Genomic DNA, 23,483 nt, shown 5'->3' with positions numbered 1-23,483 from the left:
ACAAACAGACATGTTCATGCACATAAATGTCTGTCCTGGGTGGGAATCGAACCCACAACCTTAGGCATGAAAGGCAAGTATCTACAAACCACGCCAACCGGCTCGTTAAGAGGTGAAATGGGTGACGAAAGTTTGTATGGAAAATTTTCATTTCTAATGTAAGAAATATGACAATCGGTTTTGATGATTATTTTAATGAGTTAAAAGGGTATTAAAGGCTTTTTCGTAAATTCATCATTTAAGAGGATGAAATCTAAGATGAATGTTTATATGGAAGTTTGTCATTTTTGATGTTATAATGAGGTACGATATGCATGCAATAATTGGTGTTTAAGGGTTCTGTTTATATATAAAAGTGGGCAATATACAGCTATTAACAGAAATTTGAAAATTCATCACCCAAGTGGGTGAAATTAGGGAATGAAAATATGTATGAAAGTTCACCTTTTTTTCAATGTTTTACAAATGCATCACAATGATATATCATTGTCATTTTGAAAACTGTCTTATTTAACTGAAATTAAATTGTCTTATTTGTCTTGTGGCGGGTACCGATTGGATGCGGAAGGCAGAGGACCGGTAGCTTTGGCGCATCTTGGGAGAGCCTATATTCAGCAGTGAACAGTCAGATTGGCTGTTGATTGATTGATTGATTGAAATTGTCTTATTTATCTTAATTAAGCTGAAATGCCATATGTGTAAATTATAATTTTTCGTTATTCGTCGCCGTTGATAACGCTGATCAAATATCCGGCGACATCGGTTCATTCAGCTCAACCCCTGCCAGGTCTAAGGTCTTTTTAACACTCGCGTCTATTCTATTATAATATAATGTCTATTATAAATGCGAAAGTGACTATGTCTATTACGCTTTCACAGCTAAACCTCTAAAACAATTCTGATTAAATTTGCTATGAAGCAAGCTTAGACCCCAAGGAGAGACATAGGCTAATGTACTATCCCAAATTCTATGTCCAATTTGAAAATACTACTTATGCGAACTTATTAAGACTGCCTCGTTGGTCTAGTGGCTTGATGTAAGGCCGCAAACCCAAAGGTCCAGAGTTTAATTCCCAGGTCGGGTCACTAAAAAGTTAGTGGGTTTTTCTGTCAGAAAATTTTCAGTAGCAGCCCGGAGTCTGGAAGTTGGAAATGTGTTCACTCTCGTGTCTCGGAAAGCCCGTAAAGCCGTTGGTCCTGCTCCTGAACTCTTTCTGTCTCTGCCAAAATCGGTCAAGAGGACATTATTATTATTACAATATTCGTTAAATAAACCATTTTTCTAGGTTATAGACCATAAAGCATCACTCTATGAGTTACGACCCACACCCGGAACATTCAAATTAAACACGAGTTATATAAACAAAGCTTAGCAACAATAACACGAGATTAATCATTTCGGTCATTGGCATTTTATCTTAAATACTGACAATTGATATCATTCATGTATGACTCAATATGAAACATTAATACAAAGTTGCGAATAAGAAAGCTATTATTAGTGTTTGGTTATGTCTTCCTGACGGATTTCCGCAACGGCCATTTTGTGAAGCAAGTGTTTAAACTTGCTTCAAATCAAACTTCGTCAAAATCGGTTTAATGGTTTAGCCGTGAACGCTTAACAGACAGACTTGTATTCCTATTATATTAACACGTTGCCTGTCCGTGCATTATATATAATGCATTTTGGCTACTGCTGTGACGCCGTGCTTTATCGATAATGCACGAGCCTATTCTTTTTGAATGGGGTTTTGTAACTTGAAGGGAGAGCTACGTCTATAATATTTTGCAGACGTATGAGCAGTGAATTGGGAATAATAAAACACCAATGTCCCGCCAATTTTTTTTTATTGGTTGGTAGCATGAACTGGTTTATTGAAAAGCATTATTATTTGAATAAAGTCCACTGGCAATTAGTGAGATTCGTTATAACATTGTAAGCAAAATGGTTTTTTACATGGAATGCACTCAGTTGTAACTTGTGAAGTCTTCTTCCTTGCATCAGTAGCTGTGAATCCCGATTCTTTCAGCTTTTTGTAGCAACTGGCACAACGTTTTTGCCAAATTTTTCCATTAGCTTTCTTGGGTATTTTCGTTAACTTGTGACTTGTAGGACGCAAAGAACTCGCAGAACTGGAACTTGAACAGTTCTCAGTTTCAACCTTAAGTAATTTCTTTATAATGATTTGATGACCATCCAGAACCTTCAATTTTGACTGTGGATGTAACTCGTTATAAATCAGAATGGCATTCACTACACTTATAGAAACAAGGTCCGCAGCAATTTTCTTATACCAAACAGAGGTTCTTGCCGGCGAATTGTAACTTGCTAGTTGATCAGCCAAGTCTATGCCTTTCTTCCCTTCATTGTAGGTCAGCACCATAGTAGGCTTCAAAACTCTTCGAAACCAGTTGACATTTGCATTTTGTGGTTGTGACACGTCGACAACATCATTCGAAAATTTCGAATGATGTTTACTAACGAAAAGATACGTTTTAGCGGTAAAACTGACATTTATGACATATAACAATGAAAAGTTTGAATGACATTGAAAATGATATGAACGAAAAGCAATAATAAGTTCATAAAAATGTATTAATTTAAATTCGTAACGTCCGTGCATGTGCATTTTATGTAATCCATAATGTTCTTGCTACTACGTCTGTGCATTATTTGTAATGCACGGTATTCTAGCTGTCACGTCCGTGCATTAAAAATAATGCAATGCTGAAATTCAGTAAATTCGAAAGTTTTATTGATAATAATTTGTAAATTCTTTGTAAGTACATAAAATGAAACAGTTTGGCCGAAAACAAAAATTGGACGTCACGACAACCGTGCCCAAAGTACTCTGGACAGGCAACGTGTTAATATTATTGCACGTGACAATTTGCCTTGTATTGTTTTGTATTTGCCACATCATTAAAATTAAAATGAACCTTATATTGTTTACAATAAGCATCATTATTGTCAATCAAATCTATCAAAATTCAATTACACATGTTTAAATACATACGACCTTACTTGTAAATGTTATTTAGCGGGTGATAAGTTAAACGATGTCTTCTTCTTTCGAATGTCAAACCAATAATGACAGATGGAGTGCGTCGGTGTTTACACAACTGCTAAGTAACGATTATAAGTAATAAGTAAATTGCATCTTTGTTAATTGTGTAATTTGTTAATTTGACGGGCCGGTTGGCGTGGTTTGTAGATACTTTCACGCCGAAGATTGTGAGTTCGATTCCCACCCAGTACAGACATTAGTGTGCATGAACATGTCTGTTTGTCCTGAGTCTGGGTGTAATTTTCTATATAAGTATGTATTTACAAAAGAAAAGTAGTATATGTAGTATATCAGTTGCCTGGTTTCCATAGCACAAGCTCTGCTTACTTTGGGATCAGATGGCCGTGTGTGAATAATGTCTCAGAATATTATTATTATTTATAGCAATACTAATAATTAAAACGTGAAAAAGCATCTTGCGGGCCGGCAAGGCGGGGGCGGATAGTGCAGAACATACTTCCAGACTGTACTGGTCCTCGCGTTTGGACTCTACTACCACTTACCATCAGGTGGAATAGTCGTTTACCTTCCCGGTAAATATAAAAAAAAAATGCAATACATTTACTAGTGCTAGAGCTTTGTGCAAGATCGTCTGGGTAAGTACCACCCACTCATCAGATATTCTACCGCAAAACAGCAGTACTTGGTATTGTTGTGTTCCGGTTTGAAGGGTGAGAGAGCCAGTGTAATTACAGGCACAAGGGACATAACATCTTAGTTCCCTAGGTTGGAAACGCATTGGCGATGTAAGCGATGGTTAACCTTTCTTCCAATGCCAATGACTATGGGCGTTGGTGACCACTTACCATCAGGTGGCCCATATGCTTCCTATTTCGCCTTTCTTTTTCCTTTTCTTTCAATCCGTCTTCTTATTCTATAAAAAAACATGATGTAGGAATGAAATTCACCTTGTGAAATGTTTTCGAGCGTAGAGGACGTCTTCTCGCCATACTGTATTGCTCACCATACTAGTCTAATTAACAGTATATTTTTTTTAATCCATCTAAGATTAATTAAATATTGTCACGTTAAAAAGTCTTTATTCGATATAGAATCATACACCTACAGTGTACACAAATCTATAATAATATATTAATTAGGATTTATAATATGAATATATATAATCTGTGTATGAAATTAAAAAAAAAAAAACAACAGTTTCACAATTAAATATTTAATAACCACAAAGACATGACCGGTCATCATTACATCTGTATACAATCATTATAATTATATGTATCATTACAATTATATAAAAATATAAACATCTTAATTTTTATCATTAATCAGTTCTTTGATCAAAACAGTTGGTTCATTAAATACAACCCCGTTTTCATAAAAAAAAAATATATTAAAACAACTAATATTATTATAAATAAACTATCTTTTAAGTGTCTATATAAACCAACTGCAAGAATTCCTTAATGCATGAAAATATGTGAACATTAACATAATTAAACTATCTCATTATATTTAATATCTTGTATATTGTGTAAACAAATGTGTTATTGAAAGTCAGAAGTTTTTAATTAGCTATGAAAAACGCCCCTTGTATTACAAATTAATTAATTCTAAGCGTTTTTCAATATTAGTTTATTATTTGACGTCAATAGTTTCGTGTGTTTTCTTGCAGTTAATAAGTTCTTGCAGAAAACGCCCCTTGTATTACAAATTAATTAATTCTAAGCGTTTTTCAATATTAGTTTATTGTTTGACGTCAATAGTTTCGTGTGTTTTCTTGCAGTTAATAAGTTCTTGCAGTTCGTTGATAATTTATTATATTTTTAACAGATTATCATTGCATTTGTCACACGCCTTAATCACGAATAAATATTTTATATAACATAAAATTCATAATTGTAACTCACATGAGATCGAAAATTACAATTTTGCTTTGTATAATCTGTTAAAAACAATTACATTTTCATATATTAATTACTTATTATCAATACTTAAACAATTTTGCTTAACAAAACTGTAGTATGATAAAAAAAAATATACTCAGTTCTATTTTTTTATTTTAACAATGAAAATAAAAAAAAATTCTCTCCTACTCGTATTTAGCTAATTTAAATCTATCCTATATCCCAATTAAGTTTTAAACACAGATATATTTCGAAAGTAAATTTTAATTAAAATTATAATTACATAAGCACTTCCTTTGACGAACTATAATCTTTTTTTTTTTTAATTATTAGCACGAACACGAAACGCTATGGATCTGTCATACATTTGCTTTTTTAAAATTATTATTTATTACCAGTATAATTAAAAAAATATTTAAGAAATTGATAATGAATAAATGTTTTATACATAAATTAATTCAAAATATATTTCGCTAAATAAAGATAAATTACAGCTTTCGACGTTTGAGCTTAATTTTATATATATGTTTTATACGCTATACATTTTTAAGTATACAATTATTATGTATTATATTTATTTCAATTGACGATTTCGAGGTTTTATTTTATCTATTAATAATAATTACATAAGAAATAACTTTTATAAATTTATTTTAATATTAAAAGTTTTTCTTTTACAGTTTGTAGAAAGTAGTTTTGATCCTTATTTTTTTTAATCTACGATAAGATTTTACTGACTGTGGTTGCATGTTCTTCATCCAAATCTCATAAATATTATTAAATACCCGAAATAATATAACATTATATACAAGTTATAAATATCAGGTTTATTTTGAATATCACAACCTTCACAGTAAACAATAATCCGTAAACTATTTCAAATGTAAATTATTTTTATTATTCTACAATAACTGGCTTTTCATATATGAATTCAAAAGGACTTCTACAATACAACTAGCATTTAATAGACAACTATGACTTTATATTATAAGAATCTCTTGACGTTTCGCTTGAAATTAGAACTTTATATAGGTATGTAATATATATTATCTGCAAGGGTATTCTGTAGGAACAAAATCGAAACCGCAGAAAAACGGTCTTAAATTTGACAGAAATTTATATGCGATAAGTAATTATAACATTTGAAGGACACACGTCAAAATAGTATATCAAGTCGGTTGTCGACATTATATAGGTGAGTAATGAGCCAGTTTGTCACGTAATGGCACTGCTATCTGTAATTCATTCAGATTCGTCAAACCTTTAAGAAATTTGATGTCGAGATATTAAGACACGAAAGTGGTGGACTCTGATATGATTTGCAAGTAGCAGCAGTAACAGCCTGTAAATGTCCCACTGCTGGGCTAAGGCCTCCTCTCCCTTTTGAGGAGAAGGTTTGGAGCTTATTCCACCACGCTGCTCCAATGCGGGTTGGTGGAATACACATGTGGCAGAATTTCGATGAAATTAGACACATGCAGGTTTCCTCACGATGTTTTCCTTCACCGAAAAACACGAGATGAATTATAAACAGAAATTAAGCACATGAAAATTCAGAGCTGCTTGCCCGGGTTTGAACCCACGTTCATCGGTTAAGATTCACGCGTTCTTACCACTGGGCCATCTCTGATTTGCAAAATTATATCTTTATATATTTTTATTTATATAACACGAGGAATGTCTGAAGTAGGAAATAAACGAATTGAACAGTGTGAAAATATTAAAACCCACTGAGAACGGTCTTATATTATTATATAAAAACTCATGTTTGCGCAATATATTCATCTTATATTAATAGACACTAGTTTATAGAACACATAAGTTAATACCAGACGGACTTGACCAAAAGCTACCATTATGTAATTGAGAGGCTTAGATAGCGGTAACACTTTGACCATGCGACATTTTTTATATCGTGTCTTTGTAAACAATTTTTGACCATTCTTTCGCTGTTTGTGATCGACGTTGATGCAAAAAGAACTTAAAAATGTTATTTTACAAGTCATATATATAGCCGGCAACTTAATTCATATCCAAGCGTTATCTACGCTAATATTATAAATGCGAAAGTAACTTTGTGTGTCTGTTACGCTTTCACGAATAAAGCATAATAGTTTGAATTCGGTATAAAGCTTAAACTGCAAAAAGTCATAAGCTTTATATACCTAACACCTCCACAGACAATACTTTATATCTACCATTCGAAAGAGCTTATTAAGTTAATCATAAGTAAAGTATTATTTTGATCTTACGGGTTGTGTTCCGGGTTGAAGGGTGAGTGAGCCAGTGTAATTACAGGAACAAGGGACATAAAATCTTAGTTCCCGAGGTAGGTGGCGCATTGGCTATGTAAGCGATGGTTGACATTTCTTACAATACCAATGTCTAAGGGCGTTTCGTGACCACTTACCATCAAGTGGCCCATATGCTCGTCCGCCTTCTTATTCTATAAAATATATAATATATATATAACTTAATTTGATATTATTATCGCTTATTAATAGTTCTCGATTTATTTTTAGTGATAACCAGGCACGCTTTATTATTTCGCGTTGTCAATATTAACTTACGATTTAATTGTCAATGATATATAAAAATATAATTTGCGCCGCTCGGTTTCACTCGCGTTAAATGTAACTGTAATGTAACTTTGTAGTGTGACGTGATGTTCAATTTTTTAATAAGATACTTCATTTATTTTTAACTATTAATTGAGTGTAAGGATAACACAACAATTCCAAAATCAAGCAAGCAAGCAGTGTAAGAACTTACATCATAATTCGCCCGTGTAATGTTGACAACCGACTTATGGTGATGTAGTATTTTGACGCGTGTATCCTTGTAATGTTATAACTATTACGGTCAATGTCGCGTATCACTATCTGGTCTTACGACCGTTTTACACCAGAGTTTGTTCTTACAGAATAGCCCTATTATGCCGTATATACTTTAGAGTGATAAATCATACATACATTTATCTGGGGTGAATTTTAATTCATTTTTTTAATATAGTTTCATTGAACACTGTGTAAATGTCCGACTGCTAGGCTAAAGCCTCGTCCCCTTTTTTTAAAAAGGTTTGAAGCTTACTCCACCACGCTACTCCAAAACAGGTTGGTGGATACACGATATATTTTAACCCGCCATATAAAGGTTACCTGAAGTTTTATCGGCGCACGAAATTAATTATAACATATTAAGCGCATGAAAATCAGTGGTGGAAACCTGCCCGAGTTTGAACTCTGAACCATCGGTTATGATTCTCAGCTAATTTATATTCAACATTTCAAATCGTACTCATCAGGAAGTCAGTTAAAAATTAATTACTAAATTCCAACTTCACATATACACAGAAATGCATGATCATAAACCAATGACATGATCATTAACCAATGACATGATCATTAACCAATGACATGATCATTAACCAATGACATGATCATTAACTAATGACATGATCATTAACCAATGACATATTTTTCATAAAAATGATATAAAACTTAGAAAAGTCCTGCCATAGATAATATAAACAATTTGATAAATTTCGTCCAGAGACCAATTATACATCTTAGTTATAAATTATGGGAATGTTTAATATATAAATTACCGTTTTGTTTTCTGAATATATTAAGCCAGTTATTTAAAGGATCAACACTATTCGAATATAATATATCTCGTTTTGATATGATTGCTATTAAACTATGTCCATTACAAAAATAATGTAGACTTTTCTTTAATTCATAAGTCTAAGTAAATTCTAAGCTGCATCATCCACTGAGCCTACTTCTTCTATTGAGCATATTATAAAAAGAAACTTCTCACCGACTTCATCAGTCTCACAAACTACAGATATAAAAGTACAAGTTACTGAGTCTATCTTCGAGCTTAAAAATAAAGGACGACAAACCTCTGTTCCGTGAAGTCGGAGATATGGCACTAGATCACAAACTGGCAAACGCCAATAACAGACACCGATACCAGAAACACCAACGATAGCACCTTTCACCAGTACGGCGTGTTTCCACTATCGTTCGCTCTAACAGTCCACGAATTTCCATAATTGATTCGCGCACACGCGATCGCCGGCGATTTCCTAACGGATGACTTCTCTATTGTGTAATTTTCGCCGTTCCTATTGTCCCAGTACTCGTTGCCTTTGCACCGGAAGCACACACAGAAGTCTAGCCTTCGGGAATGGATTGGTAGTTGCAGTCTGAAGCCAAACGTGTCGTATGTCGACACACCGCTTTTACTCAATGGACCGGATTCGACGAACGCGCAATACGTGTCCTCCTGGGTCCGCCAGCCGTCACACGTCACACGGACGAAGACCTCCTTGTTGAAATCCAGGTTTTTCACTTTCACTGTCCCATCTACCGCGCACTCGTCCTGCTTAACGATCACATTCTCCAAGGACACACAACTTTCTGTGATACGCCGCCTGAATTCTAAATAGTCGGACGCCGGCTGCGGGAACCTCGGCTCCCATAAATCCACGACACTTTGCGGTGGGGGTTTTCGCTCTGGGGACGGACTAGGGATTATTTTTAACGCCCAATACGGAGGCACGTGAGAGGGTTCAGTCATGACCTTCACTTGCTCCAAAGCGTAGCCTCTGTCATCAGCGAAGACAACGCGTTTGTTCTTCTTATCTGTAGATAACCTGATGCAGGATCGCGGGGCTGATTTCAGGGTGAGTTGCACTGGCTTGAGAACTGAGAGACATGGTGCTGAAAAACCACGCGTCGAGATCTTCGACGGTCTTCTAACTTGAGGTGTATGAGTATAGTCCGTCAAGAAACCGGCCGGTGGACTGTGGCCGTAGAACATTTGCTCCGACGCGAGCATGTCTATCGCAGCACACATCGCGTTTCTGTAAAAAGGAATGCACGTGTGTATATTGCCGCGGTCAGCGGTGAACTAAACAGAATTACACGCACCGCATGCTTATATAGCTGCGCGGGCGCTTGTCACGCATTAATACGAAACGGTTGTAGTGTGACACAACGTGCGGGAGAAATTTCCGGACAAGGGTTTGTTGACATTAAGTTAATTGAGGAATTAGGTCAAGAGCTCCACGAGTGTTTGTTGTTAAGTGAATATATTAATTGCGTTTAACGGACAATTTTATTATTACTGTTATTATCCTTGCGAAAAATATTAAAGCACTTGTCCCGTCAACAAATTCGCTTTCCAGATTAAAGGCCCGTTATAATTACAATATGGCACAAGTTCTTTTATAAACATACTAATAAAATAAAGCATCCGATTTTTAAATTGATATCAAGACTTAAATAGAGAGTTGATATATTTTAATTATCGTATTTAATTGTAATTGTAATTAAACAAATTACGATGATTAGTACATTTTAATTATTACGTTTAATTACTAGGTTTTTGTGCAAGCACGTTCTTATTTTAAAAGTGAATCAATGTAATTACAGGAGCAATGGTTATATCTTAGTACCCAAGGGCATTGTGACCACTTACCATCACGTGGCCCCATCTGTCGGGCCGCCTTCCTGTTTTATATAAAAAATTGTGATGAGTGAGCCTTGAGCCAGTCTAACTACAGGCACGAGGGGCTTAACAACTTAGTTCCCGAAGTTGGTTGCGCATTGGCAATGTAAGCATAATATCGTGGGACATTATTCACACACGGCCATCTGATCCCAAACTAAGCAAAGCTTGTACTATGGAAATCACACAACTGAGCTAGCTGAAATAGTTAATATTTCTTACAGGAACTGTCTATATCCGCCTAATATGAAATTTCAAAAGAAGTATTCTGTATGTCTGTCTACAGCTTGTATGTTTATATATGTATCCGTATCCAAAGTCCATCTTTCACGGGCACTTATAATATAATAATGTTCTGATGTAATATCGAACTAAACAATATCAATACTACGATCAATCGGAAAGTTTTTAACAATAATCGCGATCACGAAGACGATACATGACTTAAGATCGCTTGTAATTAACTAGCGTTGGGTTATTGACCTTATTAATCTGTTAAATGATAACAAATGTACAAATAGAAAATTATCGATCTGAAATATGTATATTTAGAGATACGATTTAATTATAGTTTAATTTGCAATTAAATCGCGACACAATGTCACAATGCAATCATGTTGTCTGTTTTTAAATTTCATGAGATATTTTAAAGTCAACGTGTGTTTTTTATGTTTAAATGAAACATATTTGAAGCGAAAATTAATCATACTAGTGAATTTACTTTAGAAGATGTGTAGCTTATTAAAATGTCTAGTGTATTAGCCAATTAGGAGCTTAATTGCAATTAATTTTATCTAATATACACGACAGAAATAGGATTTCATTATAAATATAACCACGCAGACTAAGCTATTTTGTTTACATTATATAACTCGACTATACCGAGCGTATCCGCATTAAAATATAACAATTTATACTAGTTTATATAGATTGTTTACTTACCAATTATCTAAAACGGTAAATAAATTAAACATATAATAAAGTTATGCTTATGACCGTGTTATGTATAATACGACGTATTATTAGTAAATAAAACGATTCATTAATACTTATCTTATCGGATGCACATTACTCTCAGCGCAGTTTTTTAATGTACTAGTTTTATTGGAAACTTGGCACAACCGTTTGAAACAAATTAAAATTTGCCTCGGTAATATCAATTATAAATGCTATTATGTAAATTAATTTATTTTTTATTTACTACTAAGTGCTTTATTAGATTTTATAGTACTTTAATCTATAATAATAATAATATCCTGGGACGTTTTTCACTCACGGCCATCTGATCCCAAATTAAGCTTGTACAAAACTCGTGCTATGGAAGCCAGACAACTGATATACTACATATACTACTTTTCTTTTGCAAATACATACTTGTATAGATAATTACACCCAGACTCAGGACAAACAGACATGTTCATGCACATAAATATCTGTCCTGGGTGGGAATCGAACCCACAACCTTCGGCGTGAAAGGCAGGCATCCACCAACCACGCCAACCTTCTCTATACACTTGTTACTTGATTCGTTATTTAACTTCGCCAACAAACACTAACATATTTATTGAAATATATAATTGCATGGTTATGTAAAGGTATGTACAGTCGGGACAGATCATCCGAAGCACAAATAAATATTTACAGTTAATTTCGAGTTGAAAACAAATTGACATAAATATTAACCGGCACTGTTATTCAGAACTCACTTCATTACTCCGCTATTATGACGCGTGTATTCTTGAAATGTTATAATTAATATTAAAGCCCCGTATAACCCTTTTCTGTTTGTTCTTATAGAATAGCTCTACTGAACTGGTTCTCGATATTATCAAAACGGACAGAAGCGTAAGAGACGCTAGGGAACGTACGCGCTTATACTATAACAACAGCGCGGGTGGATATGGTCGTTCGCGCATTTTCAGGAACATTCTCGCGTTAGCTCGACGTGCCGCTCGCCCTGTATGCGCCGTATATGAACTCTTTTCTATTCTGAATTATAAACACAAATTAAACGCATGAAAACTTGGCAAAGCTTGTCCGGATTTAAACCTGCGACTTTCCACGTTCACGATATCTATACTGAGCCATCTCGTTTAAATAAATTAAATTCTAAATATAAAAATATTAGATTATATATGAATATTACGAGAGACGTTTCACAATCACACCTAAAACAATTAAATCGAAATCCATTTACAAAAAAATCGATTGCGATAAATGTCTTTATCATAATTTAAAATTAAAAAAAAAACATCCCAATCTCTCCTCAAACATGGCCGCCCCACAGTCCACGCCACTAGCACTGCCACACGCCCGCTCCGCGCGTGATAACATACAACTATTTATACGCGTATGTATTTGTAATGTGTCGTGTGATGTCAAACAATGTTACACAGACAACAAACATTAGCGAGTGATTTTAATGTCACAGAACAACGCCATGACACTTAGAAAGAAATAGCAAAGCTTAACGAGCTATCAATTTTTTTTTAGATAAGGCAAACGCTCGATTAGTTAACAATCTATGAATATTGATAGTGTATAAAAGGCCAACCATTGCTTATAACTATAATATACCGCTTATCGTGAACCTAAATTTCTTGTCGATAGTTCGAATTCGATATATGAATTAAAATTTTTTTTTAAACGAGTTTTTATTTAAAGTGACCGCCCATAGAAAACAGCGCTGTAAGAATTATTAACAATCCCTTATATCGCCAATGCGCCACCGACCTTGTGAACTCAGATATGCTGTTCCCTGTACCTGTCCTGCAAGCCGGAACACAACAATACTAAGTAATTGTTTAGTGGAGAATAATTAATGAGTTGGTGGTATCCACTGAGCCACTGTCCAGCACAAAGCCCTACCACCGAGTAAAATAACAATATTCGTGTTATAAAAGTTCGTCTTTTTTTATATTTGCCGGGAGGCAAATATAATGTAATGATCAGTAGAGTACTCCACCTGATGGTAAGTGGTAGGAGAGTCCAAGCGCGACGACGACCAGTACAGTCGAAAAGAATGTTCTGCACTAACCGGGGGCGGCTTGACGGCCTGCAAGATGCCTCTCCACGCCACGCAGAAAACGCGGTATTCATTGGGTTTGGCTAAAGTATTATATGAAAAAGACATACAACAAAATAACTGTAAAAAACTGCATTGTATTTTAATTAAATTTGAACGTTTGCCAAAAATGCATTTGTTTTTGTGAGTGTTTAAATTTGAAGAAAAAATCGCGCACATATTTTCATGGTGGTGATTTATCCCATAGCACGGGATGGTTCTCCGTACGAGAATAATCGATCGACACCAGTCCTGCACCATTTGATTATATTGAACACCACAAGCGGCACCGGGGCAGAATTACAGTCAGTTTTCTCGACGTCAAACATCCTTCGACCCGATAACGTATCGTCGTATCGTGCGTATCTGTTCAAGCCCTAACCATTTGCCCTATTGCAAACGTGACGAGGCGGGGCGAGAACTAGACTCCGCCTTGATGTTTAAGCCTTCTCGAATTACGTCTATCCAGGTGTCTTTTAATCCTATAAGATTGCACCTCGTATCAGAACCATGTAATTTTTATATAATAAGTCACCACGAAGTTATCAAAAAGCCGGACGGCCTAGTGGTTAGAACGCGTGAATCTAAACCGATGATCGTGGGTTCAAACCCGGGCAAGCACCACTGAATTTTCATGTGCTTAATTTGTGTTTATAATTCATCTCGTACTTGACGGTAAAGGAAAACATCGTGAGGAAACCAGAATGTGTCTAATTTCATTGAAATTCTGTCACATGTGTATTCTTCCAACACGCATTGGAGCAGCGTGGTGGAATAAGCTCCAAACCTTCTCCTCAAAAGGGGGAGGCGGCCTTAGCCCAGCAGTGGGACATTAACAGGCTGTTACTAAAGTCACCACCGCCCATAAACATTGGCGCTGTAATCAATATTAACCATTCCTTACATCAGTAACGCACCACCAACCTTAAGTACTAAGATGTCTACTCTTTTGGCTGCAGTTTCACTGGCTCACTCACACTTCAAACCAGAACTTTATAGAATACTTTTAATAATTTTTAATTATGATTTCGCCGATTGATTTTTTATTATAACAATGACATTATTTATTATTTAATTTTCACATTTTTTTTAAATTACTGATTTAAGATAAGATACTGATTATTTGTTACTTTTAATTTGAATTTGATTAGATGAATCTTGAAGTGCTATGTACACTTGCAATTGACATCCATATTAGATATACTATTATTGTTTTATAAATAAATTTTTTCAATGCTTTATATGTATGTTGGAAGTGTGCTATTATAAATAAATATATTTGGCGGTACAATATATTAGGGTGTTACCCAGATGGACTCCACGAAGCCCTACTACCAAATAAAAGGTGAAATGGCAAGCGCGGAAATAGTTTATCTATAAAGTACAAGATTTTTTTTCTACTAACGGAAGTTATAGGAGTGTATGTGTGTTAATATTTGATGCCGTGTTTCATAATTATTATTTTACGTTCAACTTTTTTTACATTAAATATACTGATTTAGTTTATACTGATTAAATAATAATAATTATATCCCGGGACATTATTCACACACGGCCATCTGATCCCGAACTAAGCAGAGCTCGTACTATGGAAACCAGACAACTGATATACTACATATACTACTTTTCTTTTGTAAATACATATATAGAAAATTACACCCAGACTCAGGACAAACAGACATGTTCATGCACACTAATGTCTGTACTGGGTGGGAATCGAACTCACAATCTTCGGCGTGAAAGTATCTACAAACCACGCCAACCGGCCCGTCAAATTGACAAATTACATTAATTACATTAATTAACAAAGATGCAATTTACTTATTACTTATAATCGTTACTTAGCAGTTGTGTAAACACTGACGCACTCCATCTGTCATTATTGGTTTGACATTCGAAAGAAGAAGACATCGTTTAACTTATCACCCGCTAAATAACGTTTACAAGTAAGGTCGTATGTATTTACCAACCACGCCAACCGGCCCGTCCATGAATAATCTCAGTACCACTTTTATTATTTAATTTATAAGTTCTTATTTTCGGATGATAACAGCTGTTTTATTTTTTTAACCGAATTGTAATCGAAGCCGAGATGGCCTAGTGGTTAGAACGCGTGAATCTTAACCGATGATCGTGGGTTCAAACCCGGGCAAGCACCACTGAATTTTCATATGCTTAATATGTGTTTATAATTCATCTCGTGCTTGACGGTGAAGGAAAACATCGTAAGGAAACCTGCATGTGTCTAATTTCATTGAAATTCTGCCACATGTGTATTCTACCAACCCGCATTGGAGCAGCGTGGTGGAATAAGCTCCAAACCTTCTCCTTAAAAGGGACAGGAGGCCTTAGCCCAGCAGTGGGACATTAACAGGCTGTTACTGTTACTGAATTGTAATCAGGTGTTTACACTAAGATGTATATGTTTAATTCTTGTATTATATGTTCTTTTAGTAATTACTTATTTAAAACCGCTATCAGACCAAAATAAAATAAGATAATAAATAAATAAAATATCGCATGTGTCGCGGCGAAGAAAAATATCGTGAAGCGACGGGTACGTTGCGAAATATGCATCTACCATCCGCATAAGAACAGACTAACATGATAAATTTTTTTATTTTTATTGAATTATCAGGCGGAGGCGAGCAAATGGGCCACCTAGTGGTAATGATCAACGCCCATAAATACTGGCATTGAGAGAAATGTTAATCATCGCTTACATCGCCAATGCTGCACCAACCTTGGGAACTAAAATATTATTTCCCTTGTGCCTATAATTACACTGGCTGCCTCACCCTTCAAACCGGAACAACAATACCAAGTACTGTTTTGCGGTAGAATATCTGATGAATTGGTGGTACCTACCCAGACGAGCTTGCACAAAGCCCCACCAGTTTCAACCCCAATGCTGGGTTATTCAATAATCCTATTACAATAACTACGAATTATCCGTTATTTATCAAGTTCGTTACCTTAAATAATTACTGTAATAAATATTGGTATTAAAGCTTATGAAATCAATTACATATGATATTTCCTACGTAAGTTAATTAATAATTTCCAATGAAAATATATTGCCTTTTAAATGTTTAATTATTGCAATGAAACGAAATATGATTAACAAGAAAATATATTGTGATGAGCATCTAAGAATATTCCAAAACTTTATTATAAAGAAAAGTGACATAGAAATTCTTGTAATATTTTTCGGTATGTGTACTCTTTGGTGTGATGCCTCTACTGTCCTTAGATCACTAGCTAGTTAAAGCTATAAATTATGCAACTGCGTTTTTTTCAAATATTTAATTTAAGTGCTATTTGTATTAAATTATAAAAATGTATTATCACGTTACGTTACGTTACGTGACGTTACGTTACGTTAATGCATTATCAAATCACATTATAATAGGGAGTAGGATTTAATTTAATTAATTAAATTTGACAGAAAAACTGAACGTTTCTGATTGAACCCAGAACCGAGATCGGCAGCCTTGCAAGCACTAGATCACCAAGTCTACTTAACCAACATTAAGAATGCGAAAATGAGTTTGTTACGGTTTCGCGTTTTAATTACTCAGTTAATCATGATTAAATTATGCTTATACGTTGCTAGAACTACAGAAAACATATTGTGCCTAACACCCCCCCCCCCCCCCCCCCCTAACACACAGACGAAGACACGGACGGAACTAGTATTACAATATCCTTATGCAAAATCACGTCTATATACGGATATAAATACAACATTTCAAACTAGCTTTGTCAAGGAGCTTGCCAAGTGCGTTTCGTTTGAAATGCGTGCATCTATACTGGCCTATTCATAAAATAAACGTAACACGTGTGTGTCTATTTGCTAGGTGGTAGGGCTTTGTTCAAGCCACGCTGGGTGAGTACCACCCACTCAGCAGATATTCTAACGCTAAATCGCAGTACTTAGTATTGTTGTGTTCTGATTTAGGGGAGTGAGTACTACAGGTTCAAGAGATGTGACAACTTAGTTCAAAAGGTCGGTGGCACATTGGCGATGTAAGCAATAATTAATATTTCTTATAAAACCAATGTCTATGGGCGTTGGTGTACATTTACCATCAGGTTACCTATTAGCCCGTCTGTGTTGTTCGCACTGATTCGAGCCCGCAATTTGCCATCTTATATATGTGTATTACTCGAATAGCATCGTGATAACGTTGTAACCCCACCCTATCCCCACCTCCTTTACGTCACGTCTTCCCCCACGCGTAACACGTACGTTTAAAATAACCATAGACATTGTCACGTTGCCCAAGGTCAGGACAATTTAGTTATTTATATATTTAATTGCAGCACTATGCGGAAAATCATAATATCTGTGTATTATCCAATTTAAAAATAAATATATTATGTGTTAGGTTTCATTTCATTTATGTAAAGTAGTAAAGCAATAGCTTGTACATCCTCAAGGCCTCCTCTCTTGACAGCTTGAAGCTAATTCACCACGCTGCTCCAAAATGGATTGATGGATAAAAATGAAGGAATTTCTCATCTGAAACATGCAAGTTTCCTCACGATGTTTTCCTTAAGCATCTAGCGCGAGATGAATTATTGGTGGAAGGGCTTTGTAGATAGCACTCAATCATAACATATTCTACAAATATTATTCAAGACTTTTTTTTAGCAAAAAATGGATTAACACCATGTTCATTATTATATTAAAGTAAAGTAATTAATTAATTATAATCGCGACTTGTGATTTGTTGGATGTGATCAATTGTGCTTTTTGGATTTATGAAAGTAATTGAGCGAGTTATTTACGAGAACTAATCTTTATGATTTTATAAAATCAGTTTCACTTCTGGATTCTAGTAACATCCTGTTAATGTCCCACTGCTAGGCTAAGGTCTCCTCTCCCTTTTGAGGAGAAGGTTTGGAGCTTATTCCACCACGCTGCTCCAATGCGGGTTGGTAGAATGTGGCATAATTTCAATGAAATTAGACACATGCAGGTTTCCTCACGACGTTTTCCTTCACCTTCAAGTACGAGATGAATTATAATCACAAATTAAGCACATGAAAATTCAGTGGTGCTTGCCCGGGTTTGAACCCACGATCGTCGGTTAAGATTCACGCGTTCTAACCACTAGGCCATCTCGACTACATCACTTCTGGATGATCAATGAAATATATATAAGTTTTAATTTTAAGATGTGTTTAATAATAGCTTATCCCCATCAGCTGCAGAGACCAGACACGTGCCTGATAAGCAGTCTGGCTGTTATCTTATCGGTACATTTTCGATTGTAACGTCATTTCATGAACGTGTCAGTTGACGGGGCTTTTTCCTACTAAAACGAGTGTTGATGAATTTATAAAATACTAGTTTTCGCCCGCAGCTTCGCCCGTTTATTAGGGGAGGGGTTAGGTGTTTTGGAATAAATAGGTAGCCTATGTCCTTCCCTGCCTCGAGCTTGCTTTGTTTTTTTTTTATAAAATAGGAAGGCGGACAAGCATATGAGCCACCTGATGGTAAATGGTCACCAACGCCCATAGACATTGGCATTGTAAGAAATGTTAACCATCACTTACATCACCAAGGTTGGTGGACCTTGGGAACTAAAATTTTATGTCCCTTATGCCTGTAATTACACTGGCTCACTCACCCTTCAAACCGGAACACAAAAATAACAAGTACTGCTGTTTTGCGGTAGAATATCTGATGAGTGGGTGGTACCTACCCAGACGAGCTTGCGCAAAGCTCTACCACCAGTAAAGCTTAGCCATAAAAGCCCTTTCAGACAGACAGAGTTACTGTCACTTTTATAATAATAGAATAGATCATCGGAAAATTGAAGTTGATTGATTTTGGTAATGGCTTTTCTGTATTTCTCTTATCGTAGGGCTTCGTGCAAGAATATTAAAAGGTTCGTATTTTATTTCATATTAAACTAGCTAACCGCCTGGTCTCCACACGAGTAATTTAATATCGAAGGACAATAATACCAAATATGTAATACTATACATGTTAATGTGTACTTTTGCGCTTGGAGCCTCCGCGAACGTTCGCAGAACAACTCGCCATAGTTTCGTCACAAATGGATAAATGGTTTAGAAGCCCATAGAGGACGAACATACAAATATTCACTTATATTAATACTGAAAATAGATATATAAATAGCAATTGTACTTATATTTGCACAATTTATACTTGGTGGTAGATCTCTGTGTAAGCCGGTCTGAGAGAGTATCACCGCCAATCAGAAATACTTAGTATCGGTGTTTTTTTTTTACAATTAATAGGCCAGCGTTTGACCGTTGACTTGCCTGATGTTAAACATCGACACGGTCTAAGATGTAGCACGCTTGCCTATAAGAAACCTGTTTACTCTGGATTTGAAGACACCAACATTGTACCAATCGGGAAATACGGACTCAGGCAAAGCAGTTCCATAGTTTCGCAGTGCGAATGATGAATGTAGACTCAAAGCGCTTCGTACGTAGGCGCGGAAGTTCCACTGTGTACCTATGGCGCTTTGGTCGCGTTTGCCTGGCCGTTCGATAGTAAAATGGAGCGGGAGGAATCAGTTCGTGTAATTCCTGAGCACATTCTCGGAAATGTTTCCGATAGAAGACTGAGAGTCATATGACACTCGAAATCTTACGATTACTCGTCTGACGCTCGAAGTCTCATTTAACCCTTACCGAACGCTGAGATGTTTACACATCCATAAATTTACACGTGACTTTCATCGTTTTTATTATGCATTAGAATAAAACACTGGCATAGTGATAAACTATCAATTAATTTACACTTTACATAATAAAGATAAGATTCTCATAAATCATATTAGTTTTAAACACTATAATATTATCTGTGACAAATGACAATATGTTATCTTTAATATTATGAATCTATCACGTTGATATGACATGTACAAAAATGGCGCCAACTGACCGCCATATTTGATACCTGTCACGTATTAAAAGGATTAAGGATCGTGAGAAGCACTGAGCGCTTTTTATCGACTGTATCACGGCGAATACTCTGAGGAATTATTCTCTCTAATTGCTGCTTCCCCCTTCCTTCTTAAGTCCACGCGAGCTGGTTCGCGATGTCACCACCTAACTGTGACATCAATTCCATCGCGTACAAAGAAATTTGGCAACTCCTTTCTTTGTCGCACTTCCAAAAAATAGAATTCCTTACCAGCTCACGTGTTCCCCTCCTCTTACAACCCGGGTTCTTTCAAACGAGGCGTGAAGAGGCATCTTGCGGGCCGGCAAGGCGAAGGCGGCTAGTGCAACACTCGTGAGTACTTTGGCACTCACAAAAATTTTTTTTATTTAGATTTCAGATACAAAGGTTGTTAAGTCCCTCCTACCCATAGGCTATCAGAAATCTTCACTAATCCTTTCAACCGTAACACAGCAATATAAATTATTAACATAGTATTTATATTTAGCAATATAACCAAAGGTTTAGGAATAGTCTTCGCAAATAATTAAAAATATTTTTATCTGCTAGAAAATAGCAACACCAAAAACCGAATTATATCCTAGAACTGTGCGTATTAAATCCTTAGTGACAATAAAAAAATAGTCCAAAACGCGATAACATATAAAGTTGAATGAACTACTTAACTTTATCTGACATTCCGAATTCAAACCAATGTCAAGGCCGCCATTTTGTTGATTAAGACATTTGTTTGTTATTTGTATCGTTTTTACACCATTAATGAATTTAGAATTATTTTTATTTAGTTATAGAACATTTTAAATGAAACGATGCACGATCTATGATTTTAGGTACTAATCTTGATAGAAAGTTATAGTTTTCATATAAATACTATAGCCTGTTGTAAAGACAAATAAACAATTTTGGCGTTAAATTAAAAAAAGGCATTGACGAGAAATCTTGAATAAATCTTTCTCTGACATTCATTATGAATTTGCGAATAAATGGCGCTTTGAATGTCGGCGATGTTGTTATCGGAACTTTGGAAGTGAAATTAAAGTGGATGTAAGTGGAATAGTGTTGTATTATAAATAAAGAACAATTATTAATTGAGAACTGAATCGCGTGGAATACGTAAGTCTGAGATTTGTTTATCTTTACTTTTTCTTCGATAAGAACTTTTTTCTTGTTAGCGTTGATTTGTTTTTAAGTTGGAGCACAAATTATCATATGTATTCCAACCTGCTTTGGATAAATCGTGGAAAGTGTGGTTTAAATAGAATGTCAAAAAGGATCTAAAAACTTCAATAATTATATACCTTTAAAAAATTAAACAGTTAAGTAATAGCCTGTAAATGCCCCACTGCTGGGCTAAGGCTTCTGCTTTTTGAGTAGAAGTTTTACAATAATAATATCCCAATAAGATCCCAAATTAAGCAGAGCTTGTACTATGGAAACCAGACAACTGATATACTACATATACTAATTTTCTTTTGTAAATACATACTTATATAGCACGAGACGTATTTTGTCCGGGTTTGAACTCATAGTCTTCTAAACCCTGGGCCATCGCGGCTATTCAACTAGAACTTTAATCACTGTCAATACAAAAAATATTATTAACATACCCAAATAGTGTATAAGAAGACATTACAATATTTCAGTATATCCATTTTTCCTTAATTACTAAACTAATAATTATAATATTATATAGTAACAGCCTGTTAATGTCCCACTGATGGGCTAAGGCCTCCTCTCCCTTTTTGAGGAGAAGGTTTGGAGCTTATTCCACCACGCTGCTCCAATGCGGGTTGGTGGAATACACATGTGGCAGAATTTCGATGAAATTAGACACATGCAGGTTTCCTCACGATGTTTTCCTTCACCGAAAAGCACGAGATGAATTATAACAGAAATTAAGCACATGAAAATTCAGAGGTGCTTGCCCGGGTTTGAACCCACGTTCATCGGTTAAGATTCACGCGTTCTTACCACTGGGCCAACTCGACTTCATAAATACGAAAGTTTGTGTGGATCACGACGCGAGAAAAGCCGCAGGCGATGCGCTATTATGTAATAGAAAACAATTGTTTTAGACTAATCTAACATGAAGTTCACACGAAATGTCAGAAACGCCGCCCGAAGTTTAGTGTGTACGCGGCTGGGGGACAGCATGCTATCCGCGTGATGCTGACACACATTGACAAACACATCATATCATATAATTAACAATTGTCATTTTGGCCTCTCAGTCGATAAGTATGTCTACAGCTTATCTCAGAAACATACTTCCTTTGCAACATTTTGTTAGGAATATTTTAGATCATTAGAAATACTGAATTGTCTATAGTTTCATCCTAATATCTTTGATTAGATCTTGGATAGTGAGTCTATTCAATGACAAAATTTGACATCTGTCAATATTAAAAAAAAAACTTGGTGACAAAGGAGACAGATAAATATTAAACATTGCTTACATCTGTGGTTACACTGGGTCAAAAATACATTACAAAGTTACAAAGGAGATAGACAGACGGCTATATAAATAAAAACTAATACAGTAACAGCCTGTTAATGTCCCACTGCTGGGCTAAGGCCTCCTCTCCCTTTTGAGGAGAAGGTTTGGAGCTTATTCCACCACGCTGCTCCAATGCGGGTTGGTAGAATACACCTGTGGCAGAATTTCAATGAAATTAGACACATGCAGGTTTCCTCACGATGTTTTCCTTCACCGTCAAGCACGAGATGAATTATAATCACAAATTAAGCACATGAAAATTCAGTGGTGCTTGCCCGGGTTTGAACCCACGATCATCGGTTAAGATTCACGCGTTCTTACCACTGGGCCATCTCGGCTTTTTTTTACCTAACCATACAAAATCATTTGTTCAATCAATTCAAAGTAATACGTTATGTATAGCCCTATCTTATTTTTTAGTTAGTGGTAAAGCTTTGTGCGAGCCGTCTGTGGAGGTACCATTAACTCATTACATACTCAACTGTCAAAATTTAATACTTAGTATTGTTGTGTTCCG

The 23,483-nt window shown here is 35.6% G+C and overlaps 2 protein-coding genes across 2 annotated transcripts; both read right to left on the bottom strand.

The window, feature by feature from the left end:
• Positions 1–1,913: 1,913 nt before the first annotated feature.
• On the bottom strand, positions 1,914–2,384 carry LOC126779788 (piggyBac transposable element-derived protein 4-like). The gene has a single exon (XM_050503924.1). The coding sequence runs from the start codon at positions 2,382–2,384 to the stop codon at positions 1,914–1,916; it is 471 nt and encodes a 156-aa protein (XP_050359881.1).
• Positions 2,385–4,226: 1,842 nt separating this feature from the next.
• Positions 4,227–21,974, bottom strand: LOC126779620 (protein phosphatase 1 regulatory subunit 3C). The gene is made up of 2 exons (XM_050503769.1): positions 21,956–21,974; positions 4,227–9,806 (listed from the first exon to the last, which is right to left on the bottom strand). The coding sequence occupies exon 2, from the start codon at positions 9,797–9,799 to the stop codon at positions 8,936–8,938; it is 864 nt and encodes a 287-aa protein (XP_050359726.1). The 5' UTR covers positions 9,800–9,806; positions 21,956–21,974; the 3' UTR covers positions 4,227–8,935.
• Positions 21,975–23,483: the final 1,509 nt, after the last annotated feature.

The sequence above is a fragment of the Nymphalis io genome, chromosome 29, assembly GCF_905147045.1.
Source record: "Nymphalis io chromosome 29, ilAglIoxx1.1, whole genome shotgun sequence".
NCBI classification, from domain to species: Eukaryota; Metazoa; Arthropoda; class Insecta; order Lepidoptera; family Nymphalidae; genus Nymphalis; species Nymphalis io.
Note: the sequence above shows the minus strand (reverse complement) of the source record. Positions and strands in the feature narration are given on the sequence as shown.